The 17,758-nt window shown below is 35.4% G+C and overlaps 6 protein-coding genes across 6 annotated transcripts; 4 read left to right on the plus strand and 2 right to left on the minus strand.

The window, feature by feature from the left end:
- Positions 1 to 587: 587 nt before the first annotated feature.
- Positions 588 to 2,398, minus strand: EV154DRAFT_500098 (uncharacterized protein). The gene has a single exon (XM_051600557.1). The coding sequence runs from the start codon at positions 2,297 to 2,299 to the stop codon at positions 686 to 688; it is 1,614 nt and encodes a 537-aa protein (XP_051460229.1). The 5' UTR covers positions 2,300 to 2,398; the 3' UTR covers positions 588 to 685.
- Positions 2,399 to 5,182: 2,784 nt separating this feature from the next.
- Positions 5,183 to 9,512, plus strand: EV154DRAFT_549514 (AEX-3 domain-containing protein). Its single transcript, XM_051604869.1, has 11 exons — positions 5,183 to 5,862; positions 5,925 to 6,109; positions 6,164 to 6,232; positions 6,294 to 6,887; positions 6,962 to 7,021; positions 7,089 to 7,310; positions 7,374 to 8,105; positions 8,193 to 8,520; positions 8,592 to 8,851; positions 8,915 to 9,082; positions 9,145 to 9,512. The coding sequence occupies exons 1-11, from the start codon at positions 5,304 to 5,306 to the stop codon at positions 9,259 to 9,261; spliced, it is 3,294 nt and encodes a 1,097-aa protein (XP_051460230.1). The 5' UTR covers positions 5,183 to 5,303; the 3' UTR covers positions 9,262 to 9,512.
- A 978-nt stretch (positions 9,513 to 10,490) lies between these two features.
- EV154DRAFT_123793 (uncharacterized protein) lies at positions 10,491 to 11,796 on the plus strand. The gene is made up of 4 exons (XM_051593967.1): positions 10,491 to 10,551; positions 10,615 to 10,726; positions 10,789 to 10,936; positions 10,997 to 11,796. The coding sequence occupies exons 1-4, from the start codon at positions 10,526 to 10,528 to the stop codon at positions 11,656 to 11,658; spliced, it is 948 nt and encodes a 315-aa protein (XP_051460231.1). The 5' UTR covers positions 10,491 to 10,525; the 3' UTR covers positions 11,659 to 11,796.
- On the minus strand, positions 11,540 to 12,530 carry EV154DRAFT_123777 (Sm-like ribonucleoprotein). Its single transcript, XM_051593966.1, has 3 exons — positions 12,279 to 12,530; positions 11,946 to 12,208; positions 11,540 to 11,886 (listed from the first exon to the last, which is right to left on the minus strand). The coding sequence occupies exons 1-3, from the start codon at positions 12,290 to 12,292 to the stop codon at positions 11,798 to 11,800; spliced, it is 366 nt and encodes a 121-aa protein (XP_051460232.1). The 5' UTR covers positions 12,293 to 12,530; the 3' UTR covers positions 11,540 to 11,797.
- Positions 12,531 to 12,689: 159 nt separating this feature from the next.
- Positions 12,690 to 13,167, plus strand: EV154DRAFT_478872 (uncharacterized protein; the record flags this gene model as incomplete). Its single annotated transcript, XM_051598212.1, has 3 exons — positions 12,690 to 12,819; positions 12,895 to 13,013; positions 13,084 to 13,167. The coding sequence occupies 3 exons, from the start codon at positions 12,690 to 12,692 to the stop codon at positions 13,165 to 13,167; spliced, it is 333 nt and encodes a 110-aa protein (XP_051460233.1).
- A 93-nt stretch (positions 13,168 to 13,260) lies between these two features.
- On the plus strand, positions 13,261 to 16,023 carry EV154DRAFT_581388 (P-loop containing nucleoside triphosphate hydrolase protein; the record flags this gene model as incomplete). The annotated part of the gene is made up of 3 exons (XM_051606640.1): positions 13,261 to 15,016; positions 15,075 to 15,203; positions 15,262 to 16,023. Exons 1-3 carry the CDS (start codon positions 13,514 to 13,516, stop codon positions 16,021 to 16,023), a joined length of 2,394 nt encoding a protein of 797 aa, XP_051460234.1. The 5' UTR covers positions 13,261 to 13,513.
- Between the last annotated feature and the right edge of the window lie 1,735 nt (positions 16,024 to 17,758).

Raw genomic sequence — 17,758 nt, forward strand, 5'->3', positions numbered from 1 at the left:
CAAGATAAATGCGGAGTGTAGAATGCATAATTGCAGTTTTGTAAAGAAGTTTCACAAATGTGCTTTTGGTACAATGATGAACCCCAAATATGACCAACATCGGTGCCACGCTTCTTCGATAGTAGAGCACATTGTAGCCACATTATTGTTTTGAAACGTAAAACTAGTATATGCATCTCTCTGTCTACAGCGTGTAACAAAAGAAAGTAAAATAAAACAACTATTAAGTGAAGGACATAACCTGATGTTTCAGCCGAGTTCGGATATCATCCGTAAAAAGAGACGTACCAATATCATCGGTGTGTGTAATAACGTTCAAATTATTGCAAGTATTCTATGCTTATTACAGTAGGTAATATAAAATAATAGATCACTGACAATCACACAGGTGCTACAATATAAAGGAGCATCGCATTACATTTAAGACATTACCCCATAATATTTTATCTGTCAGAAATACCGTATACATAACTATAATGTGCAAATATTTGCATTCTATTGTGCTCCTGAGTAACCTAATAAATTCTGACAAAAGATATCCATTACAGGAAGCAAAGGAAAGGCATAAAACTACTAATAATCAGCCGTTGTTGATAAGATAGCATTCGTATAAAGTATTTTATTTATTAAAACCAAGCCTAAGAATAGGAGGAAACATACTGCTGATGAGTGTTACAAATTGAATCTAATCGAAGGAAACTATCAATCGGCGGTTTCGTGGGGCAGATATTACAAACTGTTTGGCAGACTTGAGATAAACATATAAGACCATTATCCCTGAGTTTGATATTGATATAAATGTTCTACCACTAATCTCAGACATCAATTCTTGTTCAACACAGCTCACATATCTGGTAAATGGGTAATCGCCAATGGATATATGAAGTGAGAAATCTATAAATGAGTTATTCCAAGTCCAATTAATTTCGAATTCGAAAGAATCAACAGTGGTATTGGGAAAGTCGAACAGTAAAACTTGTGGATTTGTTTGCTTGTTAAAACTACTATAGTACAAGTAGAGATGTTCCAAATGCGGCAAGTCAAAGGATACGGTAGCTAAAGCTCCAGGTCTAAAAGTGACATTTTCCAGCTCCAAATATACGATTTTAGATTGCCTATTGGCCAAACCAGATTCATGAATATCAATTAATGTGTCTTGTATAGTTAAGTAACACAGGCTTCGGTTGTTAGCTATTATATTTTGCATGTCAAACGAAGACCACGTTCCTGCCTTTACAATGCATATTTCTTCTATGATTGAATTATGTAGGTTCCATGTATAATTGTGATCAGTTGTGAGCCTAACCATTAAGTTTGATTGGCCATTTCGAATTTGAATTGCCACCGTGTTCGTAGCGTCGTATTTAACATTTAGGTAAGCTGCACTGTCGATAGCACCCATCTTATTTTGCAATTTAGACTCATTGTGATATTCGTAATAGCTTTGAAGAATTGAAGCAATATTATCAGAACTATAAAATTCAACGTGGGCAAATGATACACGATGAATATATTCTAAAAACATTTTCATAACAGGCTTGCTAAGATGATATTCTCGTAATCGTAAATCCGTGTTGTATAAATTAAGCTGCCGAACCCCAGGGAACTCCTTGATTAATCTTAGAACCACATGATCACAGTATGCTTCAAACCCTTCGATAATTAATTCTTCTACAGCAGAAAATGCGCCATCCTCAAAGACATTGGTTTTTTGGAATAATGGTTTATCTCTCATTCTAGTCATCCTGATATCCAATCTTGAAAAGTTGGGGGATAAGGTTCCGGAAATAATTTTACGGTCACGTTTGTCATCTACTACTTCTTGATCAATAACTAACGTTTCCAATGAATTGAAGCCTTGTAATCCCAAAATATTTTTTCGATTATTCTGGATAGCCCTTCGAGCTAGATAGAACGATGAAAGTGTTTCTCTTAAATGGAAAGCACATTTTAGATAACATCCATATTCTAGCCTATTTGAACTATATGGCGCTTCGAAGTGTTCTAGTTTACCCCAGGTATTGTTGAGTAATAGTACCTTTGTAAAACATGACCACACCCGAAAGTGATGCGCGTGCAGACAAACCCAAGTAACATGAGGACACCTTGAAATAAACTTTTGGAAGATTTCTCTTAATGTGCGAATACTATCATTGTTTACAGTAAAATCAGTTGTGTCTAGAATCACTGTCTTTATCCATAGACCTGGCTGAAATGGAGAATGAAGTATTGTATCTAACATCAAATCATTTCGGCCGAATTTGGTGGTAGTACTTTTGAGGTATATGATGCGGTACATGTCTAAACATTGCTTATTAACATATTTCCATCTTTGATCACCAGACAGTCCTTCTTGGCAAAATATGTTTATCAGAACTTCGTATGGCAAATCCTTAAATCTGTTCATTTTTTCATATAGTAAAAAAAAAAAAAAAAAAAAAAAAAAAAAAAAAAAAAAAAAGAAAAGAAAAGAAAAGAAAAGAAAAATGTGAGATAAATAATACATTTGTTATTTTTTGTTTATTTAAGGGTGATTTTTTATGAGATGACAGCTGTCGAGATGTTCGCAGTCAATAAAAATATACTCTGATGTGCTGCGCATCTTCTGGCATTTTTATGTCATATCCACTCAATCTGCATCCTCTATGATCACTAATAAAATTACTTTCAAAGCGAAGCTCATTTAATCATTCTTTAAACGCTTTGATCGTTTTTATGTAAAGATCTTTTATTTTTCTTTTTTACGGACTCGATTGTATGCTGTCAAAGAAATTGTAGTCTTAAGACGTCCCATACTCCCTTTTTTTCCTTATCTATGATTATTTTTTATATCTGTTTGGTTGGGTTGCGTATAGAATAATATGGGGTGGAAAATATGAGAGGAAAAGCAAATTTGCACTATCTGACTGGTCAAACTCGTAGTTTATTTTATGGCTACATAAATTCACAAACTGATCATGTAAAAGCCTTTACTGATATTATGTGCCTATTTTACCCACCGAGCTTTGGTGTAAACATCTGATTTAAATCAAGCAAAAAACTATGTGCCATTAATTAGATTATTTTCCCCTCGTATTAGATAAGAAGCATCTTATGTAGATAGCCTATCCTTGAATGTAAAGAATTAATTGAATTAATCAAACATCCATCGATGAATCAATGTGTGTACAAGTATTATTGTGTTCTAGTTGGGTTTTCTGATTGTGATGACTTATAAATAATTGTTATGACTATTGTTAACATGTCTATTCGAACTTTGTAAATAACAAAGCCACAACTCACAATGTTTAAAATCTCTGCTCACAGCATATTTTACGGTGACAACCATGTCTATATCATTAGGACAGCCGGATTTGATCATATTGATAAAGGGTTGATTGTACACGTCATGGATGTGATTTTATTTTACTTTTACTATCGTGTAGTTTGACTGTGTGTCAGGCTTTACTTGAATTGCAAAAAGAGAGTTAATCATGGCCAAATTTTATGAAGTCATTGAAAAATAGCCAAAAATAAAGGGGAATGGTGTGAGTGCTTGTAATATGTATGCTGATGTAATATATACATAGTGATCCCAAGGTTGGTTGCTTAGAAAAGGAAATCAAAAAAGTCACTATTTTAGTTTTCAAGTATTATTTGAAATACTTTTAATCCTTTGAAATTTCCATTAAATATTATGCGGCTTCAATCTATTTTAGGCAATAAACTTATTTTTTTTTTTGAATCATTCAAGACTTCGGTACTAGTGAGAGAAATAGACATTGTGGCTCTGCTTAAAGTTGATTTGTTCTGCCTGCCTCTGGTTCGTTTTTCAATCATTATATTTTTAGCCCCTTTCGACCGGTTTCCCGCTATCTATTTTGATGTTTACTTTGTGCTACTGTGGCACACAGAAAGAAAAATCTCTACTGCTTTATAAAATAATCGTTTACTGTTCCGACCAAAATCAGCCCCGTTCATCCGAAAAGAGTAATTATCACACAATTTTAAAAAAAAGATGTCATATACGGTCGCCTAAAGGAAGGTTTTAGTTTTTTTTTTTTTTTTTTTTTTTTTTACAAAAGGCGGTTTCGATTTATCTAAAGGGTGATATTTTCTCAAAAGATTGTTGTCGATATAGCCAGTGTGCTTTTTTGGAATTGTATTATAACTTCATCTTGTTCTTGATATGTTACCTATAGTGCGGTACATTATTGATGGGATAAAAATAGGCGACTTTAATGGTATAACATACCAATAAATACGCTAATTAATTCAAATAAAGGAAGCAAATGATGTCGTTCATCGAATGCGGTTGGGGTTTGGAATATGCTTGGTGTATGGTATAAGAACTTGTCATCACCAGGTGCTGAGAAACAATATGATCGTTGTATTGACCAAATACTTGAAGCATAGGTATTGGTCGGTACTTATCTTTGCGCTAAAGTTATTACTCTGACCTATTTTTTTATTGTTAATACCAAATTCTTATAGCGAAATAACATTGTGCATTAGCTGATCCAGTTAGTTCTTATGTTGTTTTTCTAACATCATGGACAAGCTTAAGCAGTCCGGCTGAGAACAGAGTTTAGTTACACTTTTGCTTATTGAACAACTTGAAGTAGATTTGCAAAAAGTTGGTGTCATAATAAATGGAAACTGTGTACCAGAAGATATTAAATCATAATCTCGTCATCTGCAGTTGTTTTTGACTTTCTACAATATCCAACAATAGAGCATCCTTGGTTTTTCAGATCCATTATATACTGTTAGTATTTTATCGGTTGATTGACTATGTCTTTAATGAGTGCGTCTACAACACGATATTTGATAAGAAAAATAGAATCAGTGGTTTATGTGTAAACCATTGCTTACTTTTTTTTTTTTTTTGGCCTTTAAAACATATATACTGCATATACGAGTCTTATTTGTAGACTAAAAAGCAAGAAATGGCTCATGTCAGGATGATTTAATTGTTAAACTATAAAATAAGCAGCTTGTAGTACTAAAAAAAGTTGAAAAGGAAATGATCAATGGGATTATCTTTAAAATTAGTAAACAAGCCTGTATAATTACAATGAGCTGCTTCAAAATCTTATTATTCACTAATTTAAGTACTGGTTTTATTGCTAATAGCTTGTTGCTGGTGATATTTGTATTTCTTGTGGCAAAAATTTCTTTCCAATAATTCATGTGTCCCCATCCCAGTTTGGAAGATCAACTTTTAACTGCTGCATTTTATTCCCCGCCCTGCGTTCAAAAACCGTCCAAAAAGATTCGATTTTTGTTTTGTTTATTTGCTTTTCTCTTCTTTTTCATTGTTTATGATGTCTACGAGAGTAGCCGATTATTTTTTTGTGGCAGGACTCCATGATAGCCATATTATACCCACATTTGATTCGGCCAAGAAACACCAAAGGATTGCAGATAGTGACGTATCTTATTACCAACAGCAAGAGGCTGCTGTCGCGGGTCAGCACAAGCAAGTGGAGGAAGAGTTACCACCACAGCCACAGCTACAGACACAGCCACCAGAAACAACGATCGATGCCAGCCGAAGACGTGGACAAAGTTTAAGTGTGATACCAACCGAGTCATCCCTTCGATCGACGTTTCCTGAAGTAGCCACGTCAGCCTCTTTGCTCGGTGTGTTAGACCATGTCCAAAGTGTCATTGACAATTTCGACAAGGAAAGAGACACAGCCAGAGATAACGTCATTGCGGTTCACGAACCAACGGGACGTCGTCACACGGAGAAATACAAAGGAACCGAGACAATACCAAACAATAGAACCACTTCCTACCCAACAGAAGCCACCAGACGTTTGTCTGTTCGAGAAGTCAGTGCAAGAAAATGGAGAAGCCCATCTGATCCTAAAATCTGTAATGTTAACTTTACATAAAAAAAAAAAAAAAAAAACTAGACTAACTGTTTATATCTGTAGCTGAAGGGATGAAAAAATCACTCTCGACAAAGCGGATCAAGTCAACAGAAAGTGTACCCAGTATCCCTTTGCAACCAGAGATTGTACCCAATATTTTTGATATTCGGTATACGCCAACTATTTTAATGCGTTATCCCAAAATAAATTATTCGCCTCAAGAACCTTTTCCGGCTTATGCAGCCATGGTAAGACAAGGAAGAAGAAGAAAAAAGAAGGGAGGGACTCATTTTTTTTAATAGTTTTGTTTTCCAAGAGATATATCATTGCATCATGGCGAATCACCTCCACCAGAACAGCTGCATTCATTTGTAAAGTAAAAGAGAAAGGGATTAGAAAAACGAGAGATTCTAAGTAAAAATTATTTGCTAGGCAATGACAGATGAAAATGGAGCGACAGTATACGGAACATGCGTGGTGTTTTACGAAAGATTGGCAGATAGATTAAAGGAGCCTGTTGAAAAGGCAATTAAAGAATGGGTGAAATCGAATATGCCAGTGAGTTCGGTTGAATATGCCCAACACCTAGAAATCAAGATCAACAATGAAAAGATGGAATTAGAAAAGGCTCAAAAGAACGATGAAAATATGTCAAGGATTGGAGTAGAAGAGCGTATAAGAACATGTCAAGAGAACATAGAACTATATAAAGAGCTATTAGAGCCCGTCAAGATGGGAGTATGTAAAGCAGAGGATATCTGGGTACCCAAGAGTATTGGATTATTAGGTAGAATGCCTTGGATTAATCTGTATGGTGATTGGATCAGAATTTTGTTGGATAATATAGTTGGTGTGGGGGGTCATCGCAATGCAAAGCCAACAATTGATATAGAAAGTACAGTGATCAACCTTATTGAAGAGGTACCTTTACCACCTCCTGGTAGATTTGAAATTGGTTTAACAATTAACCGAAAGCCTTTATTCTTTTCTCGACCTCCTATTAATCAAGTGCCTATTCTTAAAAATGTAAGTAAAAGAGTCACTCTCTTTATAAAAAGAAAAAACCTATAAAGACTAAATAATCTATTTTTACATTATAGTTCTCTTTATATCCTGTATTTCGTGCCCTATCACCTCATCTGATTCTTGCTGTGCTAGAAGTGAGTATTATTTTTAAGTTGCTCCTTTTTATTTATTATAAATTAAGCTGATTAAAATACATGAAAGACTCTTTTGGCCGAAGGTAAGGTAGTATTCCTTTCAAAATATACAGGGATGCTTTCACTTGCATGCGAATCATTTCGCTACTTGTTATTCCCATTCTATTGGCAATTTGTCTTTATTCCCGTTCTACCTGAAAGATTATTGACATGTCTACAAGCTCCTGTTCCATACATTATTGGCTTTCCAGGAAATATGACGGATTTAGAAGATCATGCACCGGATGATGTAAGCTTGACTTTCTGTTTGAATATCTTTATAGATTTAGTTAATATGTTTTGTAACATGTAGGTATGTATTGTGAATTTGGATAGTAATTCAATGCATCAAAGCCAAAGGTCGATGCCGATTCCCGACCGACAAAGGCGCAAACTTCAATCAGCTCTTGAACAATATGCCCCATTGCATACCAAATCAAAAATCCCTTACGGTGTACCGCTTCCTGTCCAATGTACATTTCCCAAAGGCAAGATGATTCTAAACTGTAGTCGGTCTAAAACAACAGATGTCTTTATCAGTCCAGCTCAGCGTAATTCAGAGAGCTCGGATGCGACTTCAATCTGGTCTCATTCTGCATCCCTGGTGTCACGGCCTTCAGGCTTCTGGTCCAGTAATGCAAGTACGAGAAGTTCGAACGAATCAAGTACGTCGGCCAGTGCATCAACACCAGCAGCATCAGCATTATCATCAGCCGCAGCCGCAGCAGCCTCATCGGCTGATGGATCTCATAATATACCACAGTTTCCTGGCTCTGCGTTGCTATCAACAAGTGCGGGCAATTATGCTTCTTCTTCTAGTACATCACTGCATAGTCCTCCTATGAGTCCAATTAGGACCACTGCCAGTATACAGTCAATTAAGTCTTCACTTTCTAACTCGTCTCCTAAGCAGCAGCAACGTGTATCACTTCCTACTCCTATTGTGAATGCATCCAACCCAACCAACAGTCCTACCTTGGATCATCAAAACTCTTATCGAAAAGCAACTAGCAGAAGATCAGATCCCTCTCCCAAGCCTGAAGATGTAAGTATAACCCCCTCTCCCTATTTTCTTTTTTCTTTCTTTTACTGAATAGAGAATTAACGAATATACATACATAAAAACAAAAAGAACACACGGACCAAGATTTCAAGCTTCATGTCAAAACCACGAGCTACATTTCATCAAGAACAACAAATAGACAATAATAGTAATAGCATGGTGGGATCCCCCCGTATTTCAATCTCCTCGCCTCGTTTTACCAGCACCACGAATTTCGATCACGGTTATCATAATGAAGTCCCTCGTCGTGTTAAACATATTGAGGGCCATATCATGGCTGAAATATTTACATCCGAACTTGGACGATTTCAAGGATATAGGTGTGTATGTGGCAGACAAGTCTCAGAAGATGATGAAAGTAACAGTAAAAAGCCTAGAATGTTCATGTGTTGCCAAGGTTATTGAAAAAAAAAAAAAAAAAAAAAATTGTGAAATATGGAGACTAATATGTAAAACCTTCTTTATTAGAATGTCACTTGGTAACTCATGACACCTGTACAGATCAAATATTGCATCCATGTTTACCTGCTTGTTTTAATGAGCAAAAAGTGTTGGATTCATTCATCCGAATGTTTGCCTCACTCTTGTATAATTATAGAACTGGATTTGTAGATAATATGGAGGATAAGTCCAGTCCTACCATTTCTGCCAACGACACAAACACTAGAGGCAATTGTTTATACTTTTCTAAGGACAAATTTTTAAAGCATTCTGACAAGGATACTAGAGTAACGTTTGGACAGAATGAAGATTTGAAAAAAAAGCTAACTTTTTTTTTTGGATTCACGTAGGATTTTTTGTCTAGTTTAGGTAATTCACAAATGTTTACACAATTTATTACGGATCGACTCTTGAAATCTAGTCAAGAACCCGAAATCCTGGTATTTGATGAATATATCAAATTGAAATTGAATCGATCCAAATTGAAGTTTGTCAAGGAAGATACACGATTTTTGAATGTAAGTGGATTTTTTTTTTTGTTAGTAAAGGGAAGGCGCTAAATAACAATGTGTATAAATAGGATGAATCATATAGAGTTTCGCAGATTATTTGGGCCACACCTCCACCCGATAATGTTATTATTAGTCAAGGAGAATGTAAACGATTCCCCACAAACCTTCAATTTTATAGCAAGTAATTCTTGGGTTCTTTTTATTTGCATCCCTGAAACGCCACACAAACATATACACACGCACGTTCCTTCTCTTTTTTTTTTTACAAGCAAATACACCCAAACACGCGTACGCACGCACACACCACGCACACTCTCGCAAACGATATATTGTATAAACATTTTCATATAACCTTTTATTCTACACACTTACTAATATTTATTCCCCCCACCCCTTGAACATTTCTATTAAAAAAAAAGGTAATATTCACACAACATAGTGTAGCATTTCTCTAAACAACAAAATTTAATTAATTTCCAGTGTGTAATGCATTTGACAAAGAGGGTTTTGTGTAACATGTTTTATGACTCTAAATTTAGTTATATTATGAAATGCATCATATCTCAAAAGCATTGATGCACTTGCATCCAACTTTTTTTTTTTTTGTACATACAATGAAATAAGATTTTTTTTCTTGTATATAAAGATAACCATTAGGAGAAGGATAAAGAGAGAAGAGCACAAAGAAAGATATGACTTTGCCTACATATTGTAATGGTCGCATAATAAGGGGCGATTTATTAGATAAATATATATTTGTCACGGAGATTGGTTGCCAAAGGGACGTGAACTTCAAAATGATCTACATTGAAGACAGACAGACAGACAAATCCCTTTTTTCGGCATATTTTACAGATTAATGCAGACAAGTATTTTGTTAAGAGAAATAGATTATGATGTTGGTATTAACACAACAAGGGATTACTTTTTTTTTATTTAAGAAAAAGGAGATGAATATCAGGGCAAAGAAGTAAGTTATCGGTAGAGCTGTTTTCATTGTCAACAGGTTGAGAATTTTAGAGTTGGTTTATTTCCAGCACATGTTTAAACATATAATAATAACAAAGGGAGAGATATTACATGAATGTTTTCCTTTTTGTTACTACATATACATCAAAAAAAAAAAAAGTGGACAATAATAAGGGTTTCTTTCCAATATGTATGCAGCCACATCTTTTTTTACCCAAAAGAAAAAAGAAATGCCCCTGCAAAAATTGAAGTTGTATATATTTAGAATACAACTGATATTAACCCCCTTTATATATATCGTGTGTGTGCGTGTGTTGAGATCTCCTTATATGATGCAAAAAAGTCTCTTTTGCCACCCCTTTTTACCCTCAAATGCTCATGTATAAAATAAAAGACTTTTTTGAACTTCTCTAAACATTTTATTTTTTATTTTATTTATTTATATATACACATATTTTTTTTATTATTATTATTATTCTAATGACAAGTAATATTTATCGTTTCAGGTAATGATCAATGCTCAATTGACGTAACTACATATGTATCTAATGCCTTCTTTTTTTTTTTAGAGTTAATATTCAGGATTTACAGTTGCCGGATCTTCTGCTACATATCTTTGTGCAACATGATCAACCTCCTAGATATTTGGATTTACTAAACAAGATTAAGCAGCTCTCCAAAGTAACTATAAAGTTTTTGTGTGTGTTTTTTGACATTAGCCATATTAACTCATTTGTTCACAGACAGAGATACATGATATACATGACTACTACATGATTATCAAAAAAGATCAAGTCTTCAAGTACATCTTCAAAGACGACTTGGGCTTACAGAAAGCCTTTCGATCCATATCAGATCAGGACCAACTGGAGATCAAATTAATGAAGAAAGGCAAGTACATTTCTTTTAATTATCGTTAGCAACCACAACTTCTAACATGTAAATATATAGATTCTGCTAATAAAGTACCGCTTGTAAAGCCGATTTTCACAACAAGGCCTACTGTGAGTTACTCAGAGGAGGAAGAAGAGTTACATAAACGGAGAAAGGATTCTGGTATTTCACTTGATGAAGAAATCGAACAATTTAAAAAGACATCGCGAAAACTACCTGCATTATCCAACATCATTACTACCCAATTATGGCCTCCTCCCCCTACAAATACCACCAGCTTGCCTTCACCGCCCAGTCATTACAATAAGTCACCAATCAAATTACCAGGATTATCCTCTATAATTATTGATCATAGTCATAACAGCCAGAAACAACTTGCTCCTATTCATCCTTACCGCCCTCTTGCTCGATTTGATCACAAGCCCCTATCACCGCCATTATCTGCCCCTTCTTCGCCCATAAACAAGGTGAATCATCATAAAAGAGCTCGAGGAGGTGCTTCCCATCCATCTCAATTTATATGTGAACACGTCATTGATACTATCACAGGTAAAACTTGTTGTCAAGCCTTTCGCAGATCTTATGACCTTTCAAGACATCAGACAATTCATTTAAAAAATCGTCCACTCTGTTATTGTCAAGACTGTGGTAAAAAATTTACTCGATTAGACGCATTGAGAAGACACGAACGCATTCAAGGACATCACAATAATAAATGATTTTTTTTTTAGCTGGTTTTCTAAAAAAAAAAAAGTGTTTTATTTTTATTTTTATTTTACGTGTATGGAGAGTGACTGAGAGTGATTTGTGTGTAAGTGTGTGTTTGTGAGTTGTGTGCGTGTGTGTATATGTTGTCTCTTAACGTCCACCTCTTCCTCTTGCTCCACCACGTCCACCTCTTCCACGTGCCATACCTCTACCACGTCCACGTCCAGCACCTTCACCATCTAAAGAGGAAACAAAAGATTAATATGACAAGACCTTAATGAAGTAAATTATATATTACCATCAGCCTTCTTCTTGGATTTAGGTGAATCGTCAATCAAGAGTGTATCTAACGGCAGACTGTCTGGCAAAATAACACAACGAATAGTGTTACCACGAATACTCAAGGTGTCCAAACTAACAGGATCTCTATTTTTGACAGTCATCTTGACAGTTTTTAAATGTGTGTTCATGCTCATATCGACACCAGTAATGGTACCGTGAACAACTGTACCATTCTTCATTTCGACAGAAACTGTCTCGTTATTTAACTTCATTAAAAATCTAACCAAAAACGTTTTATACCGTCAGTTCTCTCCGAATTATTTCTTTCGCCTTGTTAAAGAACTCTTACCTAACCAACTTCATTTTTGCCTAATGTTTACTTCAATGAGGGGGTAGAAGAAAAAAAAATGTTTGGAAAAATAAACCGCGTAAAAAAGCGTTAAAAGCTAGGACTGCTAAATATTCAACTCAGGCCCTCTTGTTCCCAGAGCTACCTCACTTTGCTTGTACTGTTGACTATGTCCTTTCAAATAGTCTTCTATGCACCCAGTCATGCTTTTATGCATTTAATGAGATTTGAGCCACATCATGCTTAGCCAAAAAAAAGAGAGTTTTTTTTTTCCTATTTTTTGTATGAGAAAAATGCTAAGCTTCAATAGTTGGACCCAATAAAAATCCAGCTCTGCTTTTTCTCTCATTTTGCAAGCAGATTGCCCCCTGGGGTTCAATTTCTTTTTATTCTTTTTTTCCTACTTCAAAAATGACAGATACAACACATAACGACGATATAGACACAACAGCACTCTTTGCAGAAATCGAAAAAGAAAAGCTTGGAGACTATGAGACTTGCAGTGCCTCTGAAACTTTTGACGCTGCTTTTCAATGTTACAGTAAGTGCATTGCTTCGACGTTGCAACAACAACAACAACAACAAAAAAACTCACCTCTTTTCTATTATTATTAAGCTCTCGGTGCACAGGCAATCAATTACTATCGTTATGGTTCAAAGAAAGATTGTGCAGGCAAATGGGAAGATTTCAAATTTTGCTTAAAGACAAAGACAAAATCATCTGAATTAGCCGATGTAAAGAATGACTTGCAGAAAAAGCTAATCAAAATATGCTAACCACACCTATCTTTTGTTTTTTTGACAGGCCATGCTTAGAGAACGCAAGGCGAATAAGGAAGCAGCAAGAATGAGAGGACGTAACTCAGAGGAAGTTTGGGAAGCTAGATAGACTATTGGAGGAGGAAAATTCATGTACAAAATTAAGCTAATATTCAAAATAAAAAACATTATCGACTTTACACATTTCACCTAGACTCTAAAGATACAATTCAAATTTAGAGTGGGAGTACGCAAACTCTTGATTTGTTCAATCTGCCTTTTATTTAAGGTCTCTGTGTCGATAATGCAGTGGATTAGGCTACTTTGCTTTAAGTAAATAAAACCGTCAAATAAACAGGATCTCTCATTTGACGTAATTTGTCAGAATTTACAAACAACAACAACAAAAAAAAGTAGGATATCAATTAAACACTGATAGCTTTTTTTCTTTTCTTTTTCCGTATCCACAAAAAAAAATGTCGTTAATTTCTACACAAGAGAAACGCTATAATCAACAAACTCGGAACGATAGTGAGGATGAATTTGGAGACGACCTAAACACAAGTGATCTTATCCAAGTCGCAACAAGTGTAGAACAAAAATACGCCGCAAAAATTAGCTTTATTCCTGAAGAAGATCCTACACCTCCACCTGCTCTACCCGAAGATACAGAATCATTTCATCCTCTCGATGTGGAGAACTTGCGCACATGGATTTATCCTATAAACTACCCAATACGCGGATACCAGCTCAATATCATACAAAAGGCCTTATTTAACAACACACTGGTGGCATTGCCGACAGGACTTGGTAAGACGTTTATCGCAGCAGTTGTCATGTTTAACTACTGGCGGTGGTATCCAAATTCTAAAATCATATTCATGGCGCCTACACGCCCACTTGTGACACAACAAACCGAGGCATGCTTTACCATTTGTGGATTGCCTTTACAAGATACCGTCGAAATTTCTGGTCAATATGCTCCTGTCAAACGTAGAGACTTATGGAAAAGGAAGCGAGTCTTCTTTTCTACACCTGAAACTGTTTGTAACGATATCAAGAATCAGGCTTGTCCCACTGATAAAATCGTGTGTGTGGTGGTAGATGAAGCACATCGAGCCACCGGGAAATACGCCTATACCCAAGTCATTAGTGAGCTGTCTAAAACAAATAATCATTATCGTGTATTAGCATTGACCGCAACACCCGGCTCAAGCTTAAAAGCTGTGCAGTCTGTGATAAACAATCTAAATATCACAAATATTCAGATTCGTACAGAGGACTCAATAGATGTTCGTGAATACTCGTACAGTAAAAGCATTGAGAGCTTTATTGTTCCCATAACGTATACACAAGGCGCTACGGGTATTCTGCCAAGAATTATCAATGAATATACATCGCAAGTGTATGAACCTATCTTACAACAGCTTTCCAAATCTCCTAATACTGGTATACAACCTGAAGCAGCATTAAATACGAACTATGGAATTCAAAAAAAGAAAAAGACTTTTCAAGTTACTAGTATTGGTATCAACAAGTATCTTAAGTCTCAAATCATTACAAATTTTTTGGTTGCGGAACAGATGAGCCGAGCATATGATTTGTTGTGTCAGTATGGTATTGTCTCTTTTGTCGAACACATGGAAGGGCTTCAAAGAGACAAAAAGGCACAATTCAAATTCTCCAACCATCCATCGATATTGCGTATGCTATTGGTTTTGAAAAAAGAAATGGTAAAACCAGATTTTAGTACTCATCCCAAGATGGATGTACTCGTTCGTATTCTTGTAAGTCATTTCTCGAGTTTGAAACCTGATGAATCATCCAAGGTCATGATCTTTTCTAGTTACCGTTGCTCAGTGTCTGAAATTTGTAAAGCGTTGAATACACACAATCCTTTGATTCGGGCCTCTTCTTTTGTGGGTCAGGCGGTTGGAAACAGTACTTTAAAGGGCCTTAAACAGTCTGAACAACAAGAGGTAAAACAGATAAACAAGAGATATAGAGAACTTTGTATTTATCTTTTGTCGGTGAAAGATCATCCGTAGATTTAAAAGTAACGAATTAAATGTGATTGTTAGTACAAGTATTGGTGAAGAAGGTCTGGATATAGGTGAAGTGGATTTAATTGTATGTTATGATTCCCAATCATCGCCTATCAGAATGGTAAAAAAAAAGGGGGGGGGATAAAAAAAGAACAATAATAAAAAAAACAATATTCTAGTTACAACGTATGGGTCGAACAGGGCGCAAAAGACAAGGAAAATGCATTTTACTATTAACGGAAACAGAACAAAAGAAGTTCAATCAAGCTAAAGATACATATGCGCGTGTTCAAAACCTGATTTCTCGAGGAGAGCGATTGATTTACTATAAACCAAGCACATCCATCTTACCAAGCCATTATAAACCAACACTCCGTCGAAAATACATTCACGTTGGAGAGTATTGCGATTTCTCTTCGGCAAAACCAAGAATGTTATTGGGTACGGAATTGGATGGATTCATAGATGAGGATACCGAAAAAGCATTTGTACAATCATTTTGTAACAGATATGAGCAATATACCGACATTACACAAGTCTTGAAAAATTACTGGCCTAACGAAAGTTTACTCAAGCGGTTGAACTCACAAGTGCCCTTACAATCAAAAATAACGAAGAGTCATCTTGTGGGTCATTCCAAACGAACGTTTGATTTTGTAAATCTAGTTCAAAAAATGGAGGAACGTATACTGCACCCGGGTGAAGATTTAAAGACTATTACCTCACAAGCACTCTTAACCATTCCAGCCAAATCAAAAGCGAGCCCTTCTTCAACATTAAATATTCCCAAGAAAAGGTATCGTTACGATGACAACGTTACTGATCTTGCCAAATTTTACAAGTCAGATGTTTTTATGCCCAGTCAAGAGAATGATTTTGAAACCGTCAGTTTTTTGCAAGATATTGAGGATTATAATTCTGCAGAAAGGTTTATCACATAGTTAAAAGATTAATTTCGTGCAGTCAATTATGTCTCAGTTTTGGTATCGGTTGGGTCAATACCAACCAAACAATTGACATTAATCCGACAAAGTGATTTCTGTCGGGTGGAACAATACCATGCAAAGATTGACAATCGAATTTGCTTAACTTGAATATAGTGGGGGGATGGGTTGACTTTAAATCTTGTAGTAACACATTTTGTGATGTAAGCTGCAAGCAACTATTTAAAGTTATGCAAACATCACGTTCTCCGATGACAATTGTTATTTTTTTTTGTGGAACTTCAAACTTTGTACATTATGCAATTCATCAAATAAACAAACGATGCAAATCGTGGCTAAACAAATAACTTAATTACTGAATGATCTCATGTATCTGAAACTAAAAGCTTAATCTATTATTACTTTTGAGGTCTTTATAAACATTTGTATTTAACGCTTCGGGAATTGTCAGGGTTGATCCTACACTACTCGCACAAAAACACACAAAAACACACACATACACACACATATACACACATATACACACATACACAAAAGGGTAAGGTTTCATAAACGTTACTCGTTGCATATAGCAAATTATTCGATGTATAAGGGAATATTATGAGGAAAGTATATTCTATTTTATTTTATTTTATTATAGAAATAGTAGAAAAACAGCGCTATGTATCTTTTTGTCTAAGTATTTCCCGTATCAGACCTCACAGTAGAGTAAACCAGCGCAATTCGCTACGGCCAAGCATTAGAATTAATTACGCAGAGCAGTCGCGTTGTTCCTGTATTTTTACAGCTTGCATAACCTTTTGAAAAAAATTAGATACGGGTATGCTTAATAAGATATTGTTTTTGTGTACCTACTGTTAAACTGACTTAATGGTCCGGGAATAGAGGTGGTTAAGCTGATATAAAAAACATTTAAAGTGCACCTAAGAAATACGTCCAAATGATAGCCTATAATAGATATGCATGTTTGGATTTCAAAGAACTAAAATAAAGCAATATATGGTTAAAAAATTTGGCATGACAAGTATGGGAGTAAAGCATTACATTTTAGAAAGTTTGAACAAAAAGAAAGAAAAGATATTAAAAAAGCCGAAATAATTGTTTCCTTCTTTTATATTTTCTTCTACACCGGAGGCAACTGATGCTTCGTAATATGCATGAGTGGAATAATACTTAAAAGACTTGATAGTATGTTTGTCAATAAAAATCACGTTAAACCCTAAAAATTGAAAGTCCATTTATACTAGTCAGGTACCAAAGGTCATACACAGTTTCGGTCCCAATTGGAATATCACAAAAAAACATAATATTGAATGAGAGCTCATCTGTGTATATATGATTATTTCACGTTTTTCATCCAGAAATTACTTATTCTAAATATGACTAGACCTACCAACCCCTCTTCAAGATATTCTTCTTTGCCTAACAGAGCAACTAGAAGTCGTAGTAGCTCCGTCTCGTCGGTGACAGACAATATTCAACAAGAAGATATGGTATCTATTGCTCCCATGAATACGTCGCAATTAAGCAGCAGAGATGATTCAGCAACTGTTGGTGCCTTTGTAAAATGTTTTCAGATAACAGGAATTAAAAATGATCTGAACAGTATAAAAAATGAGGTCAAGGAAGCCATCGTTACCGGAGAAATTTTGAGGGCACGACTTGACATGGTGGAAGATAAAATTGACAAAATATTGTCTATTCTTTCCGGTGAAGCTGCTGTTTCTTCAGC

Source organism: Mucor mucedo (assembly GCF_025094135.1).
Source record: "Mucor mucedo strain NRRL 3635 chromosome Unknown EV154scaffold_21, whole genome shotgun sequence".
NCBI lineage: Eukaryota > Fungi > Mucoromycota > Mucoromycetes > Mucorales > Mucoraceae > Mucor > Mucor mucedo.